The sequence below is a fragment of the Stenella coeruleoalba genome, assembly GCF_951394435.1.
Source record: "Stenella coeruleoalba genome assembly, chromosome: 19".
NCBI lineage: Eukaryota > Metazoa > Chordata > Mammalia > Artiodactyla > Delphinidae > Stenella > Stenella coeruleoalba.
The window spans coordinates 31,931,269-31,953,557 of record NC_137165.1 but is presented as its reverse complement, the minus strand read 5'-3'; the positions used below and the strand labels follow the sequence as shown (position 1 = coordinate 31,953,557).

General features: G+C 46.8%; 1 protein-coding gene across 2 annotated transcripts in view; it reads right to left on the bottom strand.

The window, feature by feature from the left end:
* Positions 1-22,289, bottom strand: part of YPEL2 (yippee like 2) — a 63,108-nt gene that overhangs the window by 23,123 nt on the left and 17,696 nt on the right. For both annotated transcript variants that reach the window (XM_079906126.1, XM_079906125.1), the window contains one exon: positions 19,034-19,347. In XM_079906126.1, coding sequence (XP_079762252.1) covers positions 19,034-19,150 — 117 coding nt within the window. In that variant the 5' untranslated portion in view covers positions 19,151-19,347. The remainder of the gene's footprint in view (positions 1-19,033; positions 19,348-22,289) is intronic.

The following is a 22,289-nucleotide window of genomic DNA, read 5'->3' as shown; positions in this document are numbered from 1 at the left end:
TTCCAGCAGAGGGCTCTCCTGGGAGACAAAGTAGGGTGAAGAAGATGACGAGGACCTAGCATAGCCTCAGCACAGCCTGTCTATATGCCCATCTCTTTCCCAGCGGAGGATAATAACTCCATGAGAAGTCAGCAGTGGTCCCTAGATATTTACTACATAATAAGAAAAACAGTGATATCTTTTATCTCCCATAGTTGGATACCAAGTCAGGGCATTGCCTCAGGTATTATCCCTGTTTTATAAGGCAGCTGATGGGGACAGAGTCACACCTGGAAGTTCAATCTCAAAAAGGCCCTGTCTCTCTTCTGGGCAGCTACTTCGTCTGGAAGTGTGTGTGAGCACTGTCCATTGTGTACACATCACTCCCCTCTCCACTGATCTTTCCTGTGGATGGGAGCGGACAGGGCGTGGGATCCTTAATAGCACTAGACAGCAAATTTGAAAGCAGACCTTGTTAGTTTTAAAACAAGGATCAGCCAGTTGGACCACAGAGTGGGTGTTCCCATGCAAATCCCAGCACTTTCAAGTTGCTCCCTGAACTGAGCCCAGCCAGGACAGCAAGCCGTGTTTTTTTGCAACCAGCACTTTGATTAGGTCTAGAGAGGGACTCAATTAGCATCATGGAAACACAGAGCAGATTTCAGAAAGGAAAGGTCAGCTGCAAGCCCTAGCATTTGCTATCAGCCATCTGCCAAGCAGGAAGTGCTACTCAGATCTATTTTTAATCGTCTTCCCTAGGCAAGGGTTCCTGGGAGAATTCAGAGGCCAGGCTTACTCCAAGAGAAACATTTAATTGCTACCTTTCTGTACACGTTTTTAAAATAGTCTCTGGATATCATTTTAAATATATTCTGGACACCAACTTGTACACAGAGGCCCAGTTCTGTAATGGAGTGAGTGTACTAACTCCAGGGTTCATCTCCCAAACCAGTGAGACTGGCAAAGCTAACTGTGCAAGCTTCCTGGTCACTCTCATTTTTATTTTAAGTGCATCTATCACTTCAGAAAGGTAAACTAATACCAGTTCATCTGGCAGTAACTCATTTGTGACTCAAGATATGGACTGGCTAAAGAAAGGAGAAAGGCTTCATCTCTCCTCCCAGGGACCCAGCCTGTGTGCTGTGCTGGTCCACCCAGGCGCAGGAACGTTTTGTCCACTGGCTTCTTCCCCCTCCCAACTCGCAGCAGCACTCGTGTCTCAATTCCATCCAGCCCGAGGAATGAAACATCTCTGCGAGGTCTGGACAGGGAGTCTGGCACGGCCATTGCAGATTATACAGAAACAGAGCCTGGCTCAGGAACCCCTGCATTCTCCCAGCCCACACACTGAACACCGAGTTTCCTTGTCTCTTGACACTTACAAACGTTCAGCCTCCAACTTCTAGCCTAAGGTAAAGCTTAGCGTATGTACAAGTATGCCTTAGCCAAGTCAAGCTCCATTTGCCAGTAAAGGACAGGGGCCAGGCAGCTGGCCAACACCCAGGGCTTGCCCCGCCAAACACAAAGCTGGGGAGCTACAGGACCCGCTGCACCCCATGACAAAGGGACAAAGGGGTCTGCCCCAGGTTTTACCCACCTCTCCACCCTCCCTCTTCCCTCCTCTTAGAAGCTTATCTGTCAGTGAGCAGCCGATGGGAAAGCTAAGCTGAAAGGGCACCTTGGCTGTGGGATCTTTGCCTGAGGATGTGAAATAAGAGACTGGGTATTTGGGGCAACTTAACACCAGTAGGAGCCCAGCCAGAGGGCCAGGGAGGAAGGGACTGAATAGGTAGACATGCGCCTCACAGGAGATCTAACCCCTCTGGGCTCTGGGGCTGGGAGTGTGGGGGAAGGGAGCAGGGCTGGAATCCCTCCCCTCAGTGGCATGGAACTCTGCTCTAGTGAGCTGTGGCATACAGGTCCCTGGGGGGAAGAAAAAAAAGGCCACTGCACAGGGTCACTCCCCCTGACCCAGTTGGACCACAAATCAATTGGGGCTTCTGAGCTCTGCTGAGTCTTGAGTTCCTCTTCTTTCTGGTTTCAGGAGCAAAGGGAGTTAATCAGTAAACAGCTTAAGAAAGAATAACTCTTCTTCTGCCCCTGCCAAAGATCACCTGTGCCCTTCCTCTGCCCCTTCCCAGTTTGCCATGGCTGTACACGTCAGGAAACCCATTAACACAAACAAAAGGACACCCAAAGGAGAGCTGGGGTGTCATGTTTGGTCCAAGTGCTAAACCCCAGGTATAGGAAGTTACCTGGAGATTTCAGAGCCAGGCAGACTGCCTGGGAAGGACCAAGAGAGGGGGCTGGGCTAAGTTCCTTTGCTAATTCAGAGCAAGAAATAGGCCCTGTGGTAGAGCACTTAGGGGAGTGGCCTGGTGGGTCACACCTGAGTTCCAACTCTGGTTCTACCATTTCCTAGCGGAGTCCCCTTGATCAACTCCATTTGCCTAAGCCTCACTTTCTTCATCTGAAAATGGGAACAACAGGAGAAAAGGGAACCCTTCCACACTGTTGGTGGGAAATGTAAATTGGTGCAGCCACTATGGAAAACAGTATGGAGGTTCCTTAAAAAACTAAAAATAGAGTTGCCATAAGATCCAGCAATCCCACTCCTGGGCACATATATGGAGAAAATTCTAATTCAAAAAGATACATGCACCCCAATGTTCATAGCAACACTATTTACAATAGCCAAGACATGGAAGCAACCTAAATGTCCATGACAAATGAATGGATAAAGAAGATGTGGTACATATATACAACGGAATACTACTCAACAATAAAGAAATAATGAAATAACAGCATTTGCAGCAACATGGACTAACCTGGAGGCATTATGCTAAGTGAAGCAAGTCAGAGAAAGACAAATACCATATGATATCATTTACATATGGAATCTAAAAACATGATACAAATGAACTTATTTACAAAACAGAAATAGACTCAGACAAAGAAAACAAACTTATGGTTACTTAAGGGGATGGGGGGTGGGGAGTGAGATAAGTTAGGAATTTGGGATTAACAGATACATACTAATACATATAAAACAGGTAAACAACAAGGACCTATTGTATAGCACAGGGAACTATACTCAATATCCTGTAATGACATATAATGGAGTGAGTGCCTCCTTAAATCTGGTGTCCTAGGTGACTTGTTTCTTTCCCCCATTAGGGGCTCTGATTCCCAGTCACATTCAGACCTACAGAATAGGAATTTCTGGAGGTGGGACCTTTGGATAAAAACCAGCCTTTTTATCCCAGCTTATTCTGATGTACTGTCAGATTCGGGAATCGCTGCCTAAGAATCCCCACTTTCCAATGCCAGTTTCAACTACTCTTAGGCCCTGAAAGCCATGACTATTGCAGAAGCCACTTATTTTCCGCCTTCACTTTTCCCTGTCCTAAACTTCAAAACTACACCAAAGGCACCTGAATTCTGCAACTCAGTTCTCCCTTTAAAGTAACAGAAAAACTCAGACATGTGGGGTTGCAACGGCCAGCTTCTGATGACTCAGTGAGTGAGCCTCAAGCAGCCAGGAGGGTCACATGAGAGGCAGTATCTTACCCAGAAAAGCAGGGAATCCAGGTCCTGGAGCACTCTGAAGGGCCCTCTTCTCAGTTATGGGTGCCTGGTGTTTGCCAATGATTTATCTGGTTGCTGTTTAGCTGAAGGCATCACCAGGAAGGGACTGACCCTGGTTATTAATTACAGCCACTGGCTTAATTATCGGTGCTTATTAACTTTATACAATATCAACATTCCTCTTCACACAAAGCTCATGGATATACAGTCTGTAGACGTTAGAGAGAAGCTGAGTGCAGTATGAACCACATGCTATCACTCCCTTGCTTAAAAACTTTCCGTGGCTCCCCAGAGCATGCAGCATACACAATTGAGTCTAAACACCTTAGCTGGGCCTTCTGGGCGCTATGCGACCCATCCCTGCTGACCTCCTGCTTCCCTCTACGTGCCCTCTCCATCTCTTACCTGTGGTCTCCAAGGCTGGATCTCCTCTAGAATGTTTCTATGCCTCTGCTCAGAATGGACTCCCCTTTCTTCTTCACTTAATAAACACTCATCTTGCTCTTTGCCCCCACAGCAGCCTGAATAATCACCTACTCAAAGCCTGTGTTTCACTACCTCGTATAATAGTTCACCTATTTGTCTTCCCCACTAGATCATGAGCTACTTAAGGGCAAGAATTTTGTTGTGTCCATTTCTGTATCCCCAGTGCCTCATACAGTAGTACTCAGTATATGCTAAATGGTCAGAGAGCGGTCATTATCCAATGCCACCCTCCACAGTTAGTGGCGGGATTTCCCTGGTGGTCCAGTGGTTAAGAATCCACCTTCCAATGAAGGGGACGTGAGTTCGATCCCTGGTCAGGGAACTAAGATCCCAAATGCCACGGGACAACTAAGCCCATGCGCCACAACTACTGAGCCCGTGCGCCGCAACTAGAGAGAAGTTCCCACGCGCCACAATGAAGAGCCCACGTGCCACAATGAAAGACCCTGCACGCCACAACGAAGATCCCACGTGCCGCAACTAAGACCCGACGCAGCCAAATAAATAAATAAAAAAGTTAGTGGCAGAGCCAGGCCCTAGAGCAGAGGTGGCCTGACCCTTTATTCAGGGCTTTTAAGGTGGTGCCAATGACTTGCCATCCACAGGGCCCCCATATTGTTTTCCCACATAAGTGATGAGACTGTATGAAATTGTGTGCTCTGTCTGGCTTGGTTACCCTGTAACCTTTGGTGGGAACCAGCGTGCTAGATGGCTGAGGTTGAAGTTTGGCCTGTGCAGTAGAATTCTCTGGTGTCAATCAGACCTTGCCATTGAGCATAGTGCATCGAGTCCTATACTATCCCTACCAAGTGAAGCCACTGTGTTGATTTGGGATGCCTCCTGAAATCACATAAACTCATTTCTCCAACACCCATTTCACAACTGTCATTCCAATCTTCTATTCAGGGGCCAGCAAACAATGCACTAGGGCCAAATGGGGCCTCTCACCTGTTTTGTAAGTAAAGTGTTACTAGAACAGAGTCAGGCTCATTTGTTTATGTATTCACTATGGCTGCAGAGTTGAAACCCTATGGCCGTCAAAGCCTGAAATACTATTATCTGGCCTTTACAGGTAAAGTTTTGCTGACCCCTGATCGAGCTGAAGGGAATGAAGACTCCAAACAGCCCTTCCCTTCTACCAAGAGTCTGGCTGCTCCCACTCTGGAAGTTAGTGGACCAACTGGCTTTTGCATGATGTCATTTCTTTTTTTAGCACTGGTTACAGGCCTGGGATCCAGGAGGAGATTTTGCCTACCAGAGGCACACAGGGGCCTGGAACACCTAAGCACAGGACCTGGCATTTAATGGTGATCAAGAAATGTGTATTAAATAAACAAACAAACAAAGGCCTGGGAAGTCAGCTAGTCTGTGCCCTGAACAAAGTCCATCCTCCCTCCTGTCCGTTTCAAGGTGACTAGTCACACAGGTGCCTGGAGCAGCCTGGTGACCTAGATTTGTCAGACCTTATCTTATCAGCTTTCCTTCCTCGTGTACTTACCCAGCACCTGGCCCCATAGTGCCCAGGGCAGACTGGCCTGTTGTTCTAGAGAAGGAGACAGACTGGGAGGAACTCTCCTCCCCCACCGATACACTTTGCTGTTTTTCTTTCTCCTGCTAAGGGGAGGATCAAGATATACGGCGACTTGGAGCTTAAAGGAGCTCCAAGAAGTCTATTTTTTCTCACTTCCTCTCTCCTTAGGTTTCCTGGGTGAATGTGTCTAGGATGAACCTTAAAGGTTCCTCAGAGCCTTACCTGTCATTTGGAACATTCGGCATGTAAAGGGGAGGGAGCGGCTGTGGGTAAAGTAAGCAAACCAGCAAAGAGGCCTGGTCCTAAGAACAGACATTCCTCCAAAGACATATCAGAGGACAGCAGGTCTGATTCGCTGGCCACCTCAAGCTGCAAGAGCCCGGCTGGCAGCTTTACAGCTCGGGCTGACACTGCAGGCGAAGCAGGGGTAATCGGGGGAAAGCTGCACACATTTGGGCATCTCATGAAAATCAGGCAAATTGGGTAGAAAACAACATGGAACAACATGCCAGCCTCTCAGCTGCTCCAGACAACCCTGGGTACCAGGCTCACGATGGATCTCCCCACTTGTACTGCTGCCAGGTGCTTCTTCAGACTGGAGTCTGGGTACAAGTTGGGTGAGGGCAAGTTATACATCAGTTTGCCACTGTATCTCTCGTATCTAACAGGTCAGAGGAGCTCACTGAAAGCAGAACTGGCTGGGCTTAGTGCAGTAGGCTTCACACCAGGATCTTTTGTTTTGGCAAGGGAATGCTCTTCCAGGCCCCTCATTTACCTGTTAGAGTCGAAGTTACAATGAATGCTCTTGGTGGGACCAGTCCTGAAAGGGAAGAGAAGGAATTTCCTGCCACCCCTCCCCCCCGCAAAGAGAGATAATTTTCCTTTTGACAACCATAAATTGTCCCTTCAAAGATCCAAAGGCATTAGGGGATAGGGGGAGGGGAGAGTCCATGCCACCTGCTCTGCCTCTTGACATCACTGTGCTCTGGAGGGGAGGGAGTTTATGGACTGATTAGATGTTGTTGTTTTTAGCAGCAGCTGGTGGAGCTGTCTCCTCCTCTCTTCCTCTCCTCCCTCCTCCTCTCCTGAGTCACTGTCCAGCCACCAGCAACAGGCAGGGAGGGGAGGGAAGCAGAGAGCTAAGGTTCTCCTTGGCTAAGCAGCCCTGACCCCAGAGACGATACTCTGGGTCACCAGGTCAAACCCTCCCCTCAGGAGTTGGCTGAGTGCTTTGGAAACAAAGGCATCAGAGATTCTTTTTTGGGTTTGTTTTCAAAGATAAGAAAAATGGCAGGGACCTCCCTGGTGGTGCAGTGGTTAAGTATCCACCTGCCAATGCAGTGGACACGGGTTCAAGACCTGGTCCGGGAAGATCCCACATGCCGCGGAGCAACTAAGCCCGTGTGCCACAACTACTGAGCCTGCGCTCTAGAGCCTGCGAGCCACAACTAATGAGCCCAAGAACTACAACTTTTAAAGCCCGCGTACCTAGAGCCCGTGCTCCGCGACAAGAGAAGCCACTGCAAAGAGAAGCCTGGGCGCCTCAACAAAGAGTAGCTCCCGCTCACCTCAACTAGAGAAAAGCCTGCATGCAGCAACGAAGACCCAACACAGCCTAAATAAATAAATAATGAAAACCATCTTTCTGTAACAAAAAAAAAAAGGAAAGAAAGAAAAATGGCTTCATTCAAAAGAAACTCGCCCCAGCCCCCCACCGTGGAGCGTCACAGGGTGAACCAAACTGAGAAGCAATTCTCAGCTACTGCTGCAACACTCAGGCCCGGAATTCTCTTCCAGCTGCCCGGGCTGCTGTTGTCATGGTAGTTTGAGGTTTCTGTAACTGGCTGATGTGTGGTTCACAGGCAAAATAACCACCTGGCAGACAGGAAGGGAAGGGGGGTAGGGGGCAGATTTTTCCATTTAAATTCTAGAGAGGCCTCCCAGCTACTTGCAGGTAAGGCCCCCCCAAAAGCAGAATGGAAGCTGCTGCTGCTGCCATTCAATTACCTCCAGAAACGTGCTGGTCCCTTTGGAATTACTATAAAGAACCAGAGACTTATACGGGTCTCAGAAGACTACTGACAACGCCGTATAGCTAAAGGGCAATACCTGAGACTCAAAAAATGGAAGGAGTGAATATGCCAGAACTGTTATGGGTGTCAGGACCTGATTATGTTTGAGTGCCACTTTCTGTTTTTTGCTTAACGATATTCATAGATAGAACATTTACTGAGCATTTACTATATGTCAGGCACTGTGAGAAGCACTTTATATTGATTGCCTCACTTAATTGCCACAAAAATCTTATAGGTATCTAACATTAATATGATTCCCCTTTTCCCAATGAAGGCACCAAGACACAGAGAGGTTACTTAACTTGCATAACTAATAGGCAAAGAAGCCAAGGTTTGAACCCAGGTAGCCTGACTCAGACGTTACACTGTTAACCACTAAGTTATGTTGCCTTGTATCATCTGCTGCTGCTATATGAGAATCAGGGGATGGGGGAGGTGGAAGGAACCTTTAATGACAGTCTAATCTAATGCCTCATTTGGATTGGGTAGATGAAGAAAAGGGAGAGCCTGAGAGAACAATCTTGCCCAAGACCTCACAGCTTGATACTTTCATTATCCCGGCTGCCAGCCCTCTCCTCCAGGGCTGCCTCTAGCATTTTCAAGCACCCCTTATGTGTAAGGCAGTAGGTGGCGTGTGTGGCAGGGAGGAGGTGGCAAAGTACAAAGTTAAGAGGCACTCGGTTTCCTAATCTGTAAAATGAGGAGTTGAACTAGAAAAACCCAGGGCCAAGGGCATTCGGAAAGTCTATGACTCCAGGTTATTTAGAATCTTATTAGGAAACAAGACAATTACACATAAAAGTGCATGTAACCACAAAAACATAGACCATATTATTACAAGAGTCATTACTAATTGCCAAATGAACAACCAGACAATGAGTACTACAGATGTCCAGTGGAGGAAGAGAATCCTATAGTCCAGGAAGACATCCTAGAAAAAAATACTTAAGCTGGTCTTCAAGAATGGGTAGAAATTGAATAGAGAAAAAGAAGCATTCTCCAGGCAAGAGAAATGATAGGAGGGGAGAAGGGGTAGGATTTACCACCAATAGTACTGAGACCCAGAAAATAGTCAATGCCAAAAGGAGCTACCTAGGTCAAGCTATGAAAGAGGGTACAGACCTAGCTAGACCTGTATCCCATATGTTTTTGCTACCCCATGGCTTTAGGCAAGTCACTTAATCCCCACCTTGAAGGGATGTTGTAAAGTAAGGAGTCCCTAACACACAGTAGATCTTCAATAAATAATAGTTAATAGCAGCAATGTAGATTTTTCATCCTGTGTTTTTCATCCTGGCACCAGTACAACCTCATCTGTACCATTCTTCTGCCCTCCGTAGTGAGGCTTACATTCCCATGTACCCCAAAGATCACAGGCTCTCTGAGTGTAGGAATCCTGTTGGCTTCTCTCTATCCCTAGCACCCAGCCTAGGCCTGGCATGTTGTTTGAAACACAAAAAATATTATTGAACTCTATACAGAATCGCCACCAACAACCAAAAGCTGTAGCTACACATAACAAGATGAATAAATCTTTAAAATGTAATATTGAGCAAAGGAAGGAAGACATGAAAGATTTATACAGAGAAATTTTATTTATGTACATTTCAGAAACAGGCAAATCTAAATGTTCAAGTACTGAATATACACCTTGGTGGTTAAAATATGAAGAGAAAGGAGGAAATTCCTACACAAATCAGGATAATGGTAACATTCAAGGGGAAGGTTGAGAATAACTGTTGGCTTTTAGAGTTCTGTCAATGATCTACACTCAGTTACTTGAACTGGGTAGTGGTTAGATGAGCAATTCTTTAAGCCATACATTTGTGTTCTATGCATCTTTTTCTGTATATTTCATAATAAAAATTTAATGTATATCCTTAAAATACAAAATATATATATATATATTATTGAACTGAACAATTAGTGTATAATGGTAGATTCCAGTCAGACCCCAAAATACAAACAGCCAAAGAAGCAATGGTGCAGCTTTACCATTCCAGAGACCTAGGGAGTGCTGATGCTCAAATGAAAACACAGGGGCAGGGGTTCTGCATCTACTCCTTGCTTCCCAGGGAGAACACCCTGCTGAAAAGAGTCCGGATTTTCACGAGAAACACAGGCTTGCAATCACCAGCGTCCTTGCTGAATGCTGAGGCACGAACATACAAACCAATCTTAGGACTGGAATCTTACAGGCATTTGCAAACCACAGAATTAATTTTCAGGGTATGCCTCATAGCTCAAGTCAACATTTCCTTTTGGTATTTAAAGCAACCACATAGAAAGGACCACATTTGAGCAGATTTGTGCTCCAGCTGCCTGCAGTCCACAGCAAAAAACACAGATGATTCACTTGACTTGGTCCCTAGCAGTTCCTTTGGTAATAAATTGGTGAACAATTCTACTTATGCCCACCCAGATCATCAATTTTCACAGACTGTAGGACAGGTCTGCCTCCCAACCAAAGAGTGTGACTTCCTGAACTCAATTCCTCTTGTTCATGGCTATAAATGACAGAGAGAATTTTTCTAAGCCCTAGAATGCTTGTAGTTCTTTCCCAAGTGGTGATCAACAAGTATGTACTGAATGACCACCATGTGCCTGGACCACCTGCAGACCACTGAGGTGCATATACACTCGTTTCCCCAATTCTAGTCTCTTCTTAAGCAGTTCACCTAGGATACCACGACACCTGCCATCTAAAAGCAAAGCTCTGGTCATGTCATTACTTGCTCAAAAGTCTTCAGTGATGGGACTTCCCTGATGGTGCAGTGGTTAAGACTGCGCACTCCCAATGCAGGGGGCCCAGGTTCGATCCCTGGTCAGGGAACTAGATCCCAGATGCATGCCACAACTAAGGGTTTGCATGTCACAACTAAGGAGCTGGTGAGCCGCAACTAAGGAGCCCGCCTGCTGCAACTAAGACCCAGCGCAACCTAATTAATTAAAAAAAAAAAAAAAAGAAGTCTTCAGTGGCGCCCAACTGCCAGCAAAATAAAGTCCGAACTTCTATTCTCCCAACAACCTGGCGTCAGCCTACTCTTTCAATCCGTTTTCGCACAGCTCTCAATGTTGCCCAAAAGAATGGCTCCTCCCCACACACTCCTGGCCTCTACTTCTTTGTTCGTGATGCTCCTTTTACCAGTCCCTCCCCATCCATTTCCACACGTCTAGGTTCCTGCCTCAAGGTACATCTCAGTGTCACTTCTACCAAGTCTTCCCAGAACTTCTGTTTCTAGACAGATGGATCTTAAGGGGGTTTTTTTGATCAACAATCCTTTGAGAACCTAATGAAAGCTATGGAACCCTCCCTAGAAAAATATACATACACATAGAATTAAACATACAATTTCAGAAATCCCTTGAAGCCAGCCCATGGACCCCAGATTAAGAGCCCCTTATTCTGTCTCTATCTTAGAGAACTAACAGTTGTTTGCTCAGATATTCATTGAAAATTTACCAGTCTTTAGGAGCTGTGCTGGGTGCTAGAGACACAAAGATGACGTCACAATTATCTCCACAAGTAGTTCACAGACTAATGGGAGACATTCATCGTTATACTGTGATAAATGGTTTAAGATAAACATAAGGTGGGGAATTTCCTGGCCATCCAGTGGTTAGGACTCGGTGCTTTCATTGCCAGGGCCCGGGTTCAATCCCTGGTTGGGGACCTAAGATCCCACAAGCCGCGCAGTGTGGCCAAAAAAAAAAGAGAGAGACCACATAAAAAAACCATAAGGTGAAGGACAGTCATCCCACTGTGTCCACAGGGGACTGGTCCCAGAACCCACCTCAGATACTGAAATTCAAGGATGCTCAAGTCCCTTATATAAAATGACATGGTATTTGCATATAAACTACTATACTTTAAATTACCTCTAGGTTATTTATAACACCTAATACAATGTAAACGCTACGTAAATAGTTGCCAGCATGCATGCAGCAAATTCAAGTTTTGCTTTTTGGAACTTTCTGGAATTTTTTTCCTGAATTTTTTTTTTTTTTTTGCGGTACGCGGGCCTCTCACTGTCGTGGCCTCTCCCGCTGCGGAGCACAGGCTCCGGACGCGCAGGCTCAGCGGCCATGGCTCACAGGCCCAGCCGCTCCGCGGCATGTGGGATCTTCCCGGACCGGGGCACGAACCCGTGTCCCCTGCATTGGCAGGCGGACTCTCAACCACTGCGCCACCAGGGAAGCCCCTGAATTATTTCTGATCCACTGTTGGTTGAATCCCCAGATGTGGAACTGTGGATACAGAGGGTTGACCATACAAACTTCAAGAAGGGACAACTTATGGGGGAGGGGCCAAGACAGTGGGGTAGGAAGACCCTGAGCTCACCTCCTCCCATGGGCACACCTAAATTACAACTATTTATAGAGCAGCTACAGTGACCTGGGGAATGACCTGAAGACTAGCAGAAAGGATCTTCTACAACTAAACGTATAAATAAGGAACCACAACCAGATGGGACTTGGAGAGCGCCCAGAAAACACCTTTACGGGTCCTTTATCAGAGGCCCTTAGCTGTGAGAACTCACACCATTCAGTCTATGGAGACATGCTATGTGGATGGGCATCGTTTTTGCCTCTATCTAAAGATTCAAGTTGCAACCTACAATAAAGAGTTTGTACACGGAGGCTTTGGAAGAACCAGGCTGAACACTGACTCTGATTAATGTGACTGCAGACATTCCTGAGCTGGATGTTGTGTCTATAGAGGCTGACTGGCCCCCTGCTCTGGAGGACTAGCTTTCAAATTTGGAAACAAAGAGTAGGGTTTTGTGGCATGATGTGGACATCCATTCAGTATACACTATAAAATGGTTGTTGGGAGCTTCCCTGGTGGCGCAGTGGTTGAGAGTCCGCCTGCCGATGCAGGGGACACGGGTTTGTGCCCCGGTCCGGGAAGATCCCACATGCCGCGGAGCGGCTGGGCCCATGAGCCATGGCCGCTGAGCCTGCGCGTCCAGAGCCTGTGCTCCGCGACGGGAGAGGCCACAACAGTGAGAGGCCCACGTACTGAATAAAAAAAAAAAAAAAAAAAAATGGTTGTTGAACCACCATAACGGTGTCTTGGAAACGATTTGGATCATGTTGATCTACATATTTTAAATTTGTTGTAACATCTCAGGAGCTATACATGTGTATATTTTGTGTTAAATTGTTCTAAGGGAAAAAAAAGGGATGACTTATGAACCTTTTATCTCCCCAGACTAGAGTGAAAGTTCTTGAGGGTAAAATCCTCGAGGGTAGTATCATATCTAGTACAGTGCACCCCACCCCATTACATATTTTGTATTCGTGCAATAATAAAACAGAGCCAATGAGACAAAAGAGCAAGTTATAGGCACAGTCCCCACTGCCATCACCCACATGTACCAGAGGCCTCTGAGATCCAGTTAAGGTGGTCCCAACTTTGAACACTTATGCTGTACAAATTGTACCAGCCTAATTTATGATTTATCTCACCCTGACTTGATTCAATCTCTGCGCCCATGAGGAGAAGATACCATAAGATGTTCTATCTTACAAACTCTAAATAGTTTCTTTTCACCAAGAAACACTGTAATCTAACCACATTCCTTTGGAGATTTGCTGTAGACGTGGTTCACCTGTCACCCTTCCTGGGTGGTCGACAGATAGCTTATCTGTACCCCTCCAGAACTAACACTTCATTAGTAGGAGATTAGGGCTTTCAAAGATCAAATAGCTGAGGGAAAGAAGTAAGTAGTTTTAGGTTGGATATGTGATTTTCTTTACAAAAGCTAAATTGATTGAATGTGTTTTTAAACTGGGCTTATTGGTGTATGTTGGAACTCTTCCATAATTTATTAATTCTGCCTTTACTGCACCTCAGAAATGCTCTTTAGGAAACTGACAAACACATAACAGTGTCTTGCAAACATTGCAAAAGAAGCAAAGGTGCCGCTATATGGTATGGGTCCTGCAACGGTGATTGTTCTCAACCTTTTGTTTCTTAAAACCTAACAATCACTCTGGCCCTAGGTTTCCACTATTTTGGAAACAAAAAAATGGGCACTTATAATGAGACAGACATTTATAGGTTTACATGCAATCTGGCTTTTTTCCCTCTCCTGCTAGAATAGAAAAACTAATTTTACTGAATTATGGTTTTTGTAAAAATAATTGTCATCCACTGGATACCAAAACCTCTCAATTAATAAAACTACAATATGACATATATTTTGCAACACAGATAACCTCACAGAATTATCTTCAAAAGCCATATCTTATTGTATACGTTCTTTAGGAATTATGCCTTTTAATGGGACACAGAGGTCACTAACACAACTAATACAATCTGATGCTCACTGTAACATTTTCCCGGGCACCTAGAGGAAAAGAAATGAATAGATTTTTAGAAGTTCTGTTCCTGTATTTATTTTTTACATGAAGTTTTTTCAGGACACAAATAACTGCATTAATATTTTGGAAAGTTAGTTTTATTGCACATTAAAGACAAGCTGGTGGGTAGTGGGGATTAAGAGAAACAAATACCTGAAACGTAGAGTTGACAGGATGGGACAATACTCCCTCTTTGCCCACAACCTCTAAGTCACTGTGTTGGGGTACAAGACTTTTTGAGAGTCACTGGTGTAGAATGCTAGTGCTCAGAAGCAGAGGTGGGAGGCCGAGGGCAGAGTGGGCCTCTCAGCAGCCACCAGATCAATACAAGTCTTCAGGCTTCACAGCACCTTCCTCCCTGACACTTTTCTCAAAGCTATGCTGCAGCTTATGTCTAGGCAGGAAGGAAAAACCAAAATGTCACCACTGTGAGCCCAATGGAACCCCACAGGGAACAAAAAGAACCTGCCTCCTAATTAGACTGCAGCCTCAGAAGGAGGCCCAGCTCCTCACACAGACAGCAGCTGAGGGGTGTGAGGCAGAGAAGCCCGGCCCTGAGGCTGTGTAACCCCAGGCTGTCACTGAGTTGCCCACTCCACAGCCTCCAACACCTTCCCTCTAAGGACCCAGGGCACTTAGTGCAACCTGTGTCTTGGAATGAAGCCACCGTCCCCAAAGTGGGTTCATGATAGATTAATCCAATTCACCATTCTTAAATGGCCTACTTGCAACACCACTGAAGGGCTAGCAGGAGGGAGGCAAGGGATGGACTGACTACAGATAATTTTTATGGAAAGTCTTGCAAAGATCCAGGTTTCCATAATAGATAGTATCCACTGAAATGAGCATTAGATTGTTTTCACTGGGGGCAACTAACTGTTCCAATTGAAACTATTATTATTTTATAACCAAAGTATATTTTTATACTGTGACTTGTACCATTAAGTGAGAAACAACAGCGTGAGCAATTCCTCGTGCCAACTCAAAATACCTCTGCATGCAAACACTTCAGCATTTAGACCACAGCACCCCCGAAGAAAGAAATTGTAGGAGGCCTCAGCACATTCCCTAGATAGTTCTGTCATCGATTCAAAAAGCACCCCCAACGCCCCGCACCCCCCAGCGTCCTACAGAGCAAATGCTCTTACCTTTCTGCCAACACACACAACTTGGCTGTCCTTCTCTTCCATTGCCTTATTCTCTCAAATCCAACTCCTGTGCTCCAGGTTCTAAAGTGAAACTATCTTGGCTAAAGTAAAGTTGCTTAGGCAGTAACAATCCCTCCACCCCACCTCCTTGCTTTGTTTTTGTTTTTTTTTTTTTTGGACATCAAGGCCAAGAGAAGCAAAGGGACTACTTTACGTTTGCATAGAGCTTTGTGATTTGCAAGCCACCCACACATCGATGATCTCATCCAGCCTCCTAACAACCCAATGAGGTAAGCCTACTCCCCCCACTCTCAAATAAGGTAGGGTTACCTCCTAGGACTGTTCCGGCCGTGGCACACAGTAAGCACACGAGTGCTAACTACTAGCCATTAGACACAGCAAATATTATTTAACTCATTTTATTAGTGAGAAGCTGAGACTCAGAGGTTGGACAGCTGATTCCAGGCCTCTAGGAATCTGAAGCAAGCTGGGAAGACAGAAGGGCCTAGTGCAGGAGTCTTTCCACCACATCAGTCAGACCCTAACTGTTTAAAACTTGACAACTACACATTTCCACGGCGGCTTAGCCATGCTGATAAGACGGGAGCCCGAAGTCCTGATTCTGTTCCCAGTTCTCTGCTAGCCACGTGCTCTGAGCTTTAGTTCTCTGGACCTTTGTGTTGGCTTCTCCATAATGAAGGCAGACTCACTTCTTTTTAAAAAAAAAACAACAAACAATGGAATGTCAAGCTTCCAGATGAAAGGCTCTGTTACAAGTACAAAGTATCATTTAATTACACTGCTGCTCCAGTTAGCTGCTTCCCAGCTCCTAACTCCCACTGGGTGGATTCTGAAACCGCATAGGAGATTATGTCAAGAGGGGAGAACAGGAGAAACATTCTCTCCCTGAACTTTCTTAAATGGAAGAGAGGAACAAAATGAAAGGCCCATTTTCCAAGGAGGGGGCTGGGGCAGTGATCTTTCCATTAAGTGGACCTGCATAAGAATCTATAGATTATTTAACGCCGGGGGTGGCTGTGGAATGAAATAAAGGAATCTTTGTGCAATGCCAGCCACAGTTCCCTCACTCTCTCCCCACCGTCAGGCAGTTAACACAACTCTTTAATCATCAAGCTCTAATGCACCCCATCTGTGCACGGGTTGTAGCCAATGAAACTGCAGCCTGTGTTGACTTTGGCCTGGACTTGTGAAGGAGCCTTTCTGCCCCAAAAGGGGCAGAAAGGAGGACATGAGGCCAACAGTCTTCTTTGCTCATCACTCGTCTTCTCCCAAGGCTCAAGAGCCATCCATCTGTTTATCTGACCATTTATTGAGTTCTTGCTATGGGTCAGATTCTGACCCAGAGATACAAAGCTAATAGGACATGGCCCCAGGAGGAAAAGGATGTGTAAGAGCTCCTGTGAGAGAGGAAGGAGGTAAAGAAAAACGGATGCTTTTGGCTGAAGCACAGAGGCCCGAAACACCCCCATCTTCATATTCAGGGAAATGTTGCTTAGTTCCAAGTGGTTGGAACATAAATCAAGGAAGCAGCAGGGACCCTAACTCAAAAGCTAGGCTCTGCCAGATCATCCAAGGCCCTATGTACCAGCCAAAGAGGTAAGACATCAACTCTGAAGGCCACTGTCATCCCCGCATACTCCCTTCTGACCATTTCACAAGGCCCAGCTCAAATACCACCTCTTCCAGAAATTATTCTTGAACACGCTCAAAGTAATTGCTCTCTCTTCTTTGAGAACTCAAGACCTGAGTTCTTAGACAACTTCTATGAGTCTCAGCTTCTCCATCCATATAATATATGACTAACATCACCTACCTTAAAGGCTTCTTATGAGGGTTAAGTGAGATAATATTTATAAAGTGTTAAGTAGCAGTTTTTAGCACACAGAAGGTGCTTAAATACAGTTTACGGTTACCTCCACTTCTTACGATACACAGTACTTCTTTTTTTTTCTTTTAATAAATTTAGTTATTTATTTTTAGCTGCATTGGGTCTTCGTTGCTGTGTGCGGGCTTTCTCTCTAGTTGCGGCGAGCGGGGGCTACTCTTCATTGCAGTGCACGGGCTTCTCATTGTGGTGGCTTCTCTTGTTGTGCAGCATGGGCTCTAGATGCGTGGGCTTCAGTAGTTGTGGCACGTGGGCTCAGTAGCTGTGGCTCGTGAGCTCTAGAGTGCAGGCTCAGTAGTTGTGGCTCAAGGGCTTAGTTGCTCCGTGGCATGTGGGATCTTCCCGGACCAGGGCTCGAACCCATGTCCCCTGCATTGGCAGGCAGATTCTTAACCACTGCACCACCAGGGAAGTCCCCACAGTACTTCTGTATATTAAAAAGATGTCTTGGCTTCTACTCCTCTGGAGATTTCCAGAAGTAGGACAACTCATATTTTCCCTCCAAGCTTCCAAAGTGAAGAGGACTGACTCCCCTCTCCTCTCACTGACATAGCCTCCCCACATCCAAACTTCCAGGCTCCAGGGGTTCCCCAAAGGTCCAAGAGGAATCTGAGACAAGATGAGTTAGCTGACAGAGAAGGAAGCTATAGGCTGGCTGGAACACAAATAGCATAGAGGAGAGTAATTAGCAGAAACCTAGAGAAGGGAAAGTGGGCCAGAGACCAGGACTCTGAGGGCTGCAGGGTTCAAGCCTTTTGGTAACCCTAGACCCTAGAAGAGGCCTAGAAGGAGGAGTTCTTCCATCTGCAGTCCTGATTTGAGAATCCCCACTAACAGACGTGGTTGTTCAAGCAGCTTCTCCACTTCCTGTCAGATCAGCCAGCTGGACAGGGCTGTTCTGTAACTGCTGATCCTTCCTCCGGCTCTGCCCAGGGCTACCGAGCCAGAGGCAGGGAAAGTGATGCCACCTTTTCTAGCAGTTCTTGTAAACAGATCAAGAACACTAAATTTTTTTGTTTTTAAACTTTGTCTGAGTCCGCATAAATTTTTTTTTTTTTTTTTTTTTTTTTTTTTACTTTAATGGCATGAAGTCCAGGTTCTGAAGAAGGATGCTTTTTAAAGCGAAAAGTCCCCCACGGGCTCTTTCTCCTTTTCCTGCAGCCTACTAAAGCTGTTTCTCCTCCCTTGGCAAGAAGCTTGGGGCCAGGAGGGAGCAGCTCCCCTCTGAACGCTGCCTGAAGGAGCCAGTGTCTGGACTGCTCAACGGGACATTAGGTTTACTTATTTGTTAATAATCCCCCCACCCCAACTTCAGGAAGCAGGTGCCAAGGCTCCTCAGGGAAAATGGGGTTCCACTCTTTCTTCTGATTGTGACCAAACGTCATGCCATTTCACCTCACGTAGAAGCCCGAAAGGTCCCGACAAGCCAGTGGGTCAGCTCTTCACCAAGCCACTCTTGGTCCTCCAAAGGCCACCCATTTTAGTAACTAAATCATCTGGTAACCTTCCCTAGGGGCTTAAAAAGCAATACTCCCCTCTCTCATTTCAGCCATTAACCTCTCCGACAAGAGACCACCTTTCTCAGAACTCCTTTCTAGGCAGGCAGCACCCTACACCGCATGCACCTGCCAACACAGCCCAGGCAAGCAGAGCGCAAGGCTCCAATCCCTTTAGCCCCTCTCCCCTCCGGCTCGCGAGCCCCCAGCCCCCACAGACTCAACAGGGATGACATTTACTTTCCAAAGTTACAGATTAAACGAGTACACTCTCCCCCTAACTCCGAGTTATTTCTCAGCTGAGTGAGACAGCCATTTGGGTCAGCCCTCCCTGGACAAAAGAAGGAATACAAATGTTCCGGGCCCTTTGGCAGAGCTCATAAACGTCTGCAAACCTAGGAGCCAGAAGTGCCCTCCCCCAAGGTAGGCAAGGAAGGCCTGCAGGGAACATGTACCTTGGAAATAAGTTCATCATGATTGGCCAAGTGGGCTCTGCAGTGAATGCAGCTGTAGGTCCGGTGGCAAGAGGGCAGATATGCCTGGAAAGTCTTGGATCTTGTCATCTTCACCATTGGCGCTGCTGAGTGTGGGGTGAACTCTGGGGCGGCCCACGAGGCACTCCCACAGGATGGGTCGCACGGGAAACACCGGAAGACACAGGTAAAGGCCGTGGTTTGGCAGGGGGTGGGTGTGGGGCGGGCTCCACACACTGGTGATGTCTTCAGAGGAAGGACCCTCAAGCAGAGGTCTAGGGCTGGTTCTCAGCAGCCTGCAGTGCCAAGATAAGGAATATCATTAGCTGATGGGGCTGGGCTTCCTGCAAAGCCAGTAGAGTCCAACTGCCACCCGAGAGAGGGCAACATTTACAGGATAAAATGACCCCCCTCCTCTGTTCTTACACTGTGCCAAGATGCCCCATGAATAAGAAAGAAACCAATGGAGATCCCAACATTGCTGCAATTCTAGAGTCGGAGGTTCAGTATCAACTCAGGGCTCTCAGGAGTTACCCTACCAACATCTAGCAAACCGGCATGATCACCATTCCTAGGGAGCCCTAGAAAAGGCCAGGCTTAAAGATATGCTACCTCCAACCCCAAGGAGAGGACTCCTAAGGATCTCCTGATCCAACCAAGATAAATGGCTTAAAAAGTTTAGTCTCTAGAGATTTGCTACATCAACAGTCACAAGTGGATTTCTCACCCATTTCCAGATGCCAGGAGTCCTCCAGCACTTGCAACCACCATCTGAAGAGGCAACATCTTTTGCTTATGAGCCAACATCTTTTGCTTATGAACCAAGCATGGGATACAAAGGATCAAGTTCCCAGCCAGCAGGATCCCTCGCGGCTAGCCAGTACTTCTAGGAGAAGTGATTCTGTTTGTAATACCTTGCCCAGAAGTAGAGGCTCAGCACATTTTTTTAAAGCAAGTAAATTAATGAAACTAACGGCATAATCAGGATCCTGCATCTAAAATTCACAACAACAGTGAATCTGACCAGAATTTCTCTTCAACTCTCAAATTTTCCATTACTCATCCCACAGTACCCAGCATTTTTCCTTCCACAGCCTCAGCTTTTTTCTTCTAATGGGAAAGAAGGAAACTGAGATAGAGGGGTGGCTCCTAGGGCCGCCTAGGGTATGTCCGAGTAAAGGTCTGAGGGCAAAACCCCGAGGTCTGAGATCCGCTCCGTTTCTCTGTGGCTCACGTACCTGAGGCTCCTGGACCTACCTACTCCCTGGGCTTCACTGACGGGGGTGGTGTTCTCACTTGCCTACCTCCCAGGAGAGCCAGAGTGTTAATGAACGCCTGCGTCATGCTTTGAAGATAAAATTATTTAGAGAGACAGGAGGAAGACAAACAGAATCAGATCTTCCCTGCTGGACTATGCCTGGGGCCCATCTGGATGTTTGGAGAAGGCCCACAGATCATAGTCCTTTTTTTCCTCTGAACCTCACTGGAACCGAATCTTCAGCAGGGAAGCTGCCCTCTTCCCCGACATCCTTCCCACCATAATGTCACCGAAGGCCACTATACCCCTGGGCCTCCACAGAGCTTCCTGAGTGGCCAACACCACCGGCCAGCACTAGGCTGCAGGACAGCAGGGGTCACTATCCTTTACCCTGCATGTCCCTTGAGGAGCTGAGCCAAGCAAGCTCCACACCCACGGTGACCAATTACACAAGATGTCCAACTGTTGAAGGGATTCAGACCTACAGGGGCCCAGGCATAATGTCTCCCCTGCTCGGTCTCCCACCGCTAATTTTAAAGATGAGTAATCAGATTAAACTGAACATCACAGAAATACTTCAAGAATATGGGGGTGAGAATTAACCTCCCCAGCTTTGCCTCGGAGGTAGGCTTGGCCATAACAAGAGATAACACGACCCCTTGGATCAGAACCCCTGCGTCTCACCCAGGCATAGTGGAAGTGGAAGTGGAAGGTGAGTGGTCAAAACGAAAGCCCATGGTAGACCAATGTTGTTGGGTGTTGAAGTGGAAGAGGTGGTAGAAAGAGCTAAATACCCCACTTGGGGTTTCCTGAAATATCCTTGAACCTTCCAATACTCCTGTTCCACTCTCAGGAAGGACAGTATTTCCAGGAAAGGAAGGGGTGATAGGTCAGGGGGTAAGGAACAGGAAAGACGGAGGCAGGGGAAGCAAGCGGGAGGCTTGCCCCAGGCCAGCCGCTTCTGAAGTCCACAGCCTCAGCTGCCCGGTGGGGAGCTGGAGAGGCGCTGGCCCCATTCGCCTTATACAAACGCTGAAGGAAGGAAAGGAAACAATGAGCCCTGGCTGCCAGTCTGGGTTTACAGAACAGCCACAGAGTCTGTTTTCTTACACATGCTGACGGCTTCTAAATTATGCCTTTCCCCAGAGTAGAATTATTTCTTTTCTCACTTCTCTTCTGTAGGAAACCCAAAAAAAGTTCACCGGCAGGGGTTTCTGCCGGTTTATGCTCAGCTTCAAATGTGAATCTCAAAACTTATTCATGGCTACCTTTGGAGAAATCAGCATTCACAGTCTGCATTAAATGTGAGTATGTCACATACAAACACATTCATTGCACACCACAGCCCAGAACTTAAAAAGAGGCCATGCAAGCAACATCCCAGGCTGCCTGGTGTTGGAAAAGCCCCAGAGAGCCTAGGCTGCAGGCCTTGGACCTTGCCCTATGGTCATTCTGGTCCTCTCACTCTTTGCTAGGGATTGACAGGCACCCAGAAAAGTGAGTCCTCACCCAAGAAGGAAGAAAAGAAAAAGTGGCTTGCTGAAATATGAATCTTGTCCCACTGGTACAGGGCAATCAAGAAGGAATGAGAGGGCTTCCCTGGTGGCGCAGTGGTTGAGAGTCCGCCTGCCGATGCAGGGGACAGGGTTCGTGCCCCGGTCCAGGAAGATCCCACATGCCGCGGAGCAGCTGGGCCCGTGAGCCATGGCCGCTGAGCCTGCGCGTCCGGAGCCTGTGCTCCGCAACGGGAGGGGCCCCAACAGTGAGAGGCCCGCGTACCACAAAAAAAAAAAAAAAAAGAAGAAGGAATAAGAGAAGGAAAGTGGAAAGCAAAGTGAAGGAGAATCAAGAGGGGGTCCTCGTGCCTGAGAATAAAGGAGAGAACAGGATGAATGAGAAAAAACGTGAGAGCTAGGGGCCAAAAAATAATCACCTATTACTGTCTTCTTCCCTCTTAAGGGAAAATATTAAAAGCTGCTT